General features: G+C 39.4%; 1 protein-coding gene across 1 annotated transcript; it reads right to left on the bottom strand.

Moving 5' to 3' along the window:
* Positions 1–267: 267 nt before the first annotated feature.
* Positions 268–6,064, bottom strand: LOC121200700 (holocytochrome c-type synthase). Its single transcript, XM_041066151.1, has 8 exons — positions 5,977–6,064; positions 5,064–5,182; positions 4,883–4,930; positions 4,437–4,570; positions 3,637–3,785; positions 3,132–3,251; positions 2,902–2,988; positions 268–2,384 (listed from the first exon to the last, which is right to left on the bottom strand). Exons 2-8 carry the CDS (start codon positions 5,170–5,172, stop codon positions 2,186–2,188), a joined length of 846 nt encoding a protein of 281 aa, XP_040922085.1. The 5' UTR covers positions 5,173–5,182; positions 5,977–6,064; the 3' UTR covers positions 268–2,185.
* Between the last annotated feature and the right edge of the window lie 1,066 nt (positions 6,065–7,130).

Here is a 7,130-nt window from a genome sequence, read left to right on the forward strand (position 1 = left end):
TTAACAGTCACAAAACAATGAAATTGACACACTGTTGATCTGAAACATCTGAATTATAATCTGTTGTAACCAGCTACAGTATTGTATTATGTCCAGCAGATGGTGCTAAAATACAGTATATGGACAGAATAAGCCTGTGGCTCTTTTTCAGTATTTCATAGCTCCAGTAAATCTTAATGCTACAGCTTATAAAAGTTTAGAAAATAGCACATATCCATCTTTGTTTCAAGATGACAGTGTCCCTATTCCAGACAAATATTATTTAGAGACAGAAGAGGACCAGCTTTATTGATAGTTTAGGTGACCACCACAGCTAGTAAAATCATTTTAAGACACAAGAACACTTTCTGGGAACAGAACTTTCAAGATTCTGCACACAGAAATCTACACTCATTCATCAAACAATAAATAAAAATATGAATATCAGCACAACTAAATTATTTACCAGGGCTGACGTGGAATCCCGAAAGCACTGGAGAAGTTGCACATGAAATGTTACACTGAAATATCCTGAAACAGTTGCAGAGGGAAAATGTAGATTTTAACCCATGCAAATGTGATATATGTGAGATGAAAATACAGCTTAACTGAGCTACGTTTGAGCTTTTATCCCTTTTGTGTTATGAAAGAGGAAAGACCTCCAAACAAGATACTGTCCTCTGCACATCATGTCTAACTGAAGAAGTTAGGGCAAACCAACCACAATAAGAAGGTATAGAGTTATAGGGTTAAACTGCAAGGCTGAAAGAACCTGGTCCTTTAAAAAAATATAACTATATATCCACACCCATAACCCACTACAGTCATCTTAAACCGTCAAACCCCTCAGTAAAGATGATCATAGCGAAACAATAACTCGTTGTTCTGCTCAAGAAAGTTTGACAGTGGTAAAGTTTCCTACAATCACAGCAGCTGTACTGTATAAAGGCAGGAAAGGACAGACTAGTGAAAGTGAGCCAGTCAGCAGGTCATGTCACTGTGTTGAAGTAAAGACAAACAAACATACTGTACTCAACTCAAACTGCCAGTGAAGTCATTACCACCGATCTGAACAAGCTTCAGTCTGCCTGGAGGTAACCAACAGTGAGGCGGCTGATTAGGTGCATCTGTGGGCCTTTTGTGCAAGAACAAAAATGGAGGGGTATGAACTGTGCATTCGCATATGTCAGCCACAGTCAAAGGACTTTGGGAAAGTTCATCTATACAACATTTACATGGTTTGCATTCTCGGAAAGTGAGACTTGTCTCTATCTCATACTACCACTATCAAATAAAAGTATCTTGTCCAAAAAATGATCTCTTAAAAATGCTAACAATTTGTCTGATACCACCAACAATGAAATACCTACAGACGGTGAGGAATTATATCTTCATTTCAAATAAACGATATTGGACTATTTAAATCATAAGCCATATTGACTTTTAAAATACTGTGGCGTTGTACTTTTCTGGATTATTGGTTTGTGGTAAAACAAAAAACAAACAAACAAAACAAAAAGATTCCTAGATTCCAGGACAAAGCCGCCAAGTATGATAAATCTGATCTGCCAAACCATCAATTACAAACTGTCAGCAGATTAATCTGTTCAAACAACAGTGGCCAAAATAATATCCTGACTTAGTCCCCAATATGGGTCAAGATCCAAAAGTGCTGGATCCTACATTCCCCACAATGCACCTTGCTAACATTGGTTGTTGTTGTTGTTGTTAGATTAGATCTTTTTTTGTTAAACCGTTTTAACAGGCTAAGCAGTACTCCTCATGATGACGTTCATTTGTAAAATTGTAAGTAAAATAGTTAGCGAGCTTTTCCTGTAGTTGTGTTTGAACTGAGAGCAGAGTGAACCCCGAACAGATTCCCAGAAGCAGTTTGAAGCCCCATGTGACCTGTCTGACAAACACTTCCACTAGCTTAGATGTTCAAGGCCGTTTTAAAGATGTGTGAACTGCAATGCAAGCATGAAATTATATTTTCCACTGAAATCAATGATTAACAGACAAAGCTTCATACAGCTAAACTGAGTGAGGTTCTGCTAAAACTATCACTTGCTTTTCTCCACGGGTCTTGTTTATTTTCACCATACATGCTGCAAAGAGCTGAAATGAGGAACGCCATATTCACAGTCTTTGTATGCGTGTGTGTGTATGAAGTTCACACAGTGACTTATATACACGTCAGAGTCCTTTAGGAGGTCCAGCGCCACCAGGCCACCTTCATGCGATCCCAGACGGCTTCTAAAGAGTCAAAGGCGGGACGTACGTCCAGGATGGAGAACTGGTAGGTCTCTTGGTTGACTTCTCCATCATAGTAGTCAATGACGTAGCGCACCTCCTTCCCACAGCGGTCGATGATCCAGTCATGGCGGTCAAAAGGCAGCTCATAGCTGAGGGTGAGGGGAGAGGTGTCAGAAAAATGAATTTGTTGGAATAAGATCTATAAACAGAACAATAAAAAGTGATGATACGTGGAGGCTGGCATGTGATAACTGTGCAGTTCTGCACACTGCAGTCTACTACCACTATACTGGAGGTGACGAAGCTTTTACTAATTAAGTGCTAGAAAGGGACTTGACAGAAAGAAGACCTGAAATGTCTTTTCACACCTTTTCAGGAGACATTTTACACTATAACACTGTCCTGACTCACAATGGACTAAAATATATAAATAAAATCGATATTTAAGAACCAGGGATGACATTTTTTTTCTGCATGTTCTTTTTCCTCAATAAAACCTAACCTCCTGTATTACCCACATTATACCAAAAGATTTACATTTCTTATGAAAATAATACTAAAGCACAAAAATATGACGTATAGTATAACATAAATGTAATGCAAAGCTGATGTCGAATTCTAAGTTGTGAACTAAAATTCAGGCAGATAAAGTGTGAAAGCGCTCACCCCATCCAGTGGCGAAAGCGAGCCCTGGGTGAGAACTCTTTGGCTTTCCCACCAAACCTCTTCAAGGTCGGCCCACACGGACATTCACTGGGACAAAAGACAAGACGAAAAAACTCATCAAATAACTATTGCTTACTGCAGGATTTTGCTGAATAGGCAGATCATGTAAAGATAATCGTGAATAGGCGGTTTCATGCTGATTTTTATGCTGTTGTTGTTATATGACTCACCCTGCATGCAGGGCTTCCCATTTCAAGATCTCTTGCCAGGCCTGCTCGTTGTTCTGATTGTGGATTTTAATGATGTTTGTCATGTCGTTAGGAGCAAGGTCATCGTCACGCCAGCGCCACCTAAAGAACGGGACCACATACGAAAAGCACAGGTTGTTACATCAGGCACAGAATCCCAAATAGCCAACCTAGAGTTTCTATACAGTATCAACACTATCTAATCCCTTCTAATAAATATGACACCGTAATCATTACAGCTAATGCCATACACAGACTATTATCTTCAACATTTCTCTTTTTTCCTTCTGCACCAAAAAACATAGCAGACAGTATTTTCATATACTGTATATGTAGTGAGCATAACCTCTCTTCTCTCTAACACCACAGCTAAAGGTCATTATATATGATTGGACATCCAGGCTGGCAGGCTAAAACTACATGTTTTCCCCACTAAAGTTAAAGTCCGTTGCTTCAATTAAAAAAAATCCACAGAGTAAGAACCAACCCCTTCCGCAGCATGGCGTTCCAGAACATTTGTTCAGATGGGTAAACCCACTTCTTGCCCGTTCCGTGACGGGGAATGGTGGACTCCTGTCTGGAGACCGACAGGTCGAAGGGCTGGTCTGGAGCTGGTATTTGGTTAGGAGGAGGCATCTGTACACACGCAAGGAGGAAAGGAAGCTCAATGAATGAAGAATCAGCGCTTGGGGACACGTGTGGTGTTAATGACAATGTGGAAATACATATAATAAAGATGAAAGATACTTAAGTCAGCCAGGAGAGAACACAGAATAAAATCTCAGATATTGGAAACATCAACAGGCATACATTTCATTTTAAATGCAAAAACTATTTAAAGGAGGTAAATCCGTTTAATGCTAAATAAATTTTGAAGTTTAAAGCATGATGTCATTACACTACTATTAAATCTAAAAGTTGTAAAATGATTTATTTCAATGAGAATGTCTTGCTTGCTGTGCGCCTCAAGAGCAGGACAGATGGTGGAGCCCTTTATACCCAGATTAAAGTGTTCCACCTTGATAGCTAATGTGTATTTGTGTCTTATTAACAGCTACAAATAATTCTGTTCACAGCATTACGTTTCTTCTAAGGTTGCACCTATTGATTATAATCATTATAGATTAATCTTGTTTTGTGAACGTCAATCTGGTTCAAATGGCGTATTAGTAAAAAGATATTTTCAGCATTTCACATTTATTTATTCCTGCTTGGCTTTCACCCTCTCTATCCTTTCCATACAGCACCCACTCTCCCTCTTTTCCTACTCTAAAGTAGTGCAGCTACCATATTTGCTGGGTCGATGTCACTCTTCATGCCTGCTGCAGCTTTCATAGGACACTCCACAAACTCATAGGCCCGGTCCTGGTGGACTGGACCTGCTTCTGGTTTGTGCATCGGACACTCTGATGGAGGAGACACTACAGGAGATATGGACGCATGATTAAGGCATATTGGGCACAGCACAAAACACAAAACATTGCAGTCAAGAACAGAAAATCTGCTAAACTTGTGTAATGATCATGAGGCAATAGCAGAGAGCAGTAGCACCATCTTCTGTACCAAATGAGATAGAGCACAAGAAAGATTTATGGCAATTATAAGCAAATAACTTACTGTATTATCTGAAAATGCATTTGCTAAAGTGCTGCTCAATAATTCATCATTTACAGGAATGCCACAAACAATTTAGTAACCCCGCATAGCACTGACGTTAAAAATGACACACCTACCCTTTACAGGCTGAGCTTGATGCATGGGGCACTCAGAAGGTGGAGACACTAAAAAAAAGAAAAGGCAGATAAAAGCAAATTACAGTATGTTAACACAATTTAACAACAAGTATTACAAATGATATTGTGTCGTATGATACTGTGATAACAGTTAAAAGCTTTGTCACTCCCGCAGCACTACCTGTGACGGGCTTGGCTTCTTGGTGCATGGGGCAGCCCTGTGGAGGGGCAGCCATCATGGCCTCTGCCTTCACTGTAGGAGCAGCAGGTGTGGACATAGAGGCTCCCATCCTGCCCTGTCTGATGTGGAAACAACACACACGACACATTAAAACAGACATGTCAGATGTAACGATGTGGATAACTATTTGTAAAGACAAAAGCTACAGTAGGTACTGAACCTTGATGGTTTTTCTGGACTCCAGTACTGAGAGCTACCTTGAATACTTGGTCTAGCTCACAATTTCGAGAACTCACAATGAGTGACAAGAAAAACAGACAACCACAGCCCTGTCATACATACTACACTGACACAATATCTAAAATGTCTTAACAATTTCCAGTCTCTTGTTAGCATACGGGGCAGTAAAGCTAACTTCAGAAGTGAGCTCCTATGGTTTAACATAAACATAGAAAATAAAGGTTAAGCGGCAGAATGGCTGAAGAGTCTGACATTTTATCCTGACAGAAGTTATCCTTGAATAACCTCACGGTTACCATTAGCATCACTGCCTCTGTGTAACTACACCTACCTAACTTAGCAACGCTATCTATAGCCTGGTTTCCAGACCTCTGAATCCCCCCGTGTCTCCGATTTATTCATCGATTCAATTAGAAGGAACGGATTCAAGTCTAACGTAATGGCAAATCAGACTGATTAACAACTAGCACTAACTGCTTTCATTTAACGTTCGCAGGCTAACTAGCAGCTATGCTAACGTTAGCCGAAATGTAGACTGTCCTCTTTGCTTTTAATTATAACGTCATTTTAACGTCGACATTAATAATACATTCACGGCTCCTCTTTTAGTTTCCGTCTTATCAAATAAGCTACAGTAGAGAGACAAGTATTAGAGAAGAGAGAGAAAACCAACCTGTTAATGAAGTCAGCTGAGAAACGTTCCTCTCTGAGGTTACTTATCCCAATGTCAACGTGCAGGGAAGCCGATCTGTTACCCAGAAGGAGTTGCACAACTGTGGGGTTACATGTGCCTTACGTATGCCGCATACGTCATCACGTTGACATGGACTAAAAACGTAAACATTTTGTAATGTAAGTTACAACCGTGGCTCTAACATAACGGATGACATAACATTAGCGTGACTGTTGCATAGCTGTCCACTCAATGCAATTTAAAACAACAACAATAATCTAGTGATAGAGTTTTGATTGAGGCTGAGTTGTACTTGGTTTAGTAATGGCTTATTAAAGCCTAATTACCTGTCATTATCATGAATTCATAATTTTGTTGTATACAAAGTGGATTGAAATGTATGGTTATATTTTAAATTATTTAGGTACTCTGAGGCTTTTACTTTCTATGTTAAACTGAATTACTTAATGTGTTACAAAACACAATTCATCCTGTAGTGGAGGTGGATGGACACGGGAGGGCGCCAAAACACTGCATCATTTTAAGACATTGTCATGTAAATATATTGAGGGAAATCTTCATTCTCCCCATGTATCTCATATATATGTCTGTATTTATGGCCATAAGGGGTATGATGTCTTTATTGCATTTATTTCTATCATAGTTTCATCATTTCACATGTAACTAACACAAACGCTGGCTGGATTAACATGCCAAGGGGGCCCCAAGGCATAAATGAGCTAAGGGCCCTTACTGACCTGACGTCCTCCCACTCTCTGTCAGTTTGTGTATGTGTCCTGTCACCTTCAAGAACAATCAAGTACCATGCACATACAGACTACACATGGCAGTATTTTCCCTGAAGCTTCAGAAACCAACCAGTACTCAAGCCGGAACACCTTCTCTAGCCTAGGTTTGCTTCGTGTGACTTGTTTTTGTCCTAATTTAATTACACACAAATTTATATAGAAGGAAGCACTGTGTAAGAACAACATCAACCGAAATAATAAAGATCTGAAAACTAAACATTGACACGATGTCTTTTCTAAACTGTTTATGCTTTGACAATTTAATATTGCCTTAAAATGCTGTCAGTAGGTAAAACTGAATGTTATCTTATTTTATATTTGTATAAATTATTATATCAATACAGG

The sequence above is a fragment of the Toxotes jaculatrix genome, chromosome 20 (genome assembly GCF_017976425.1).
Source record: "Toxotes jaculatrix isolate fToxJac2 chromosome 20, fToxJac2.pri, whole genome shotgun sequence".
Classification (NCBI taxonomy): domain Eukaryota; kingdom Metazoa; phylum Chordata; class Actinopteri; family Toxotidae; genus Toxotes; species Toxotes jaculatrix.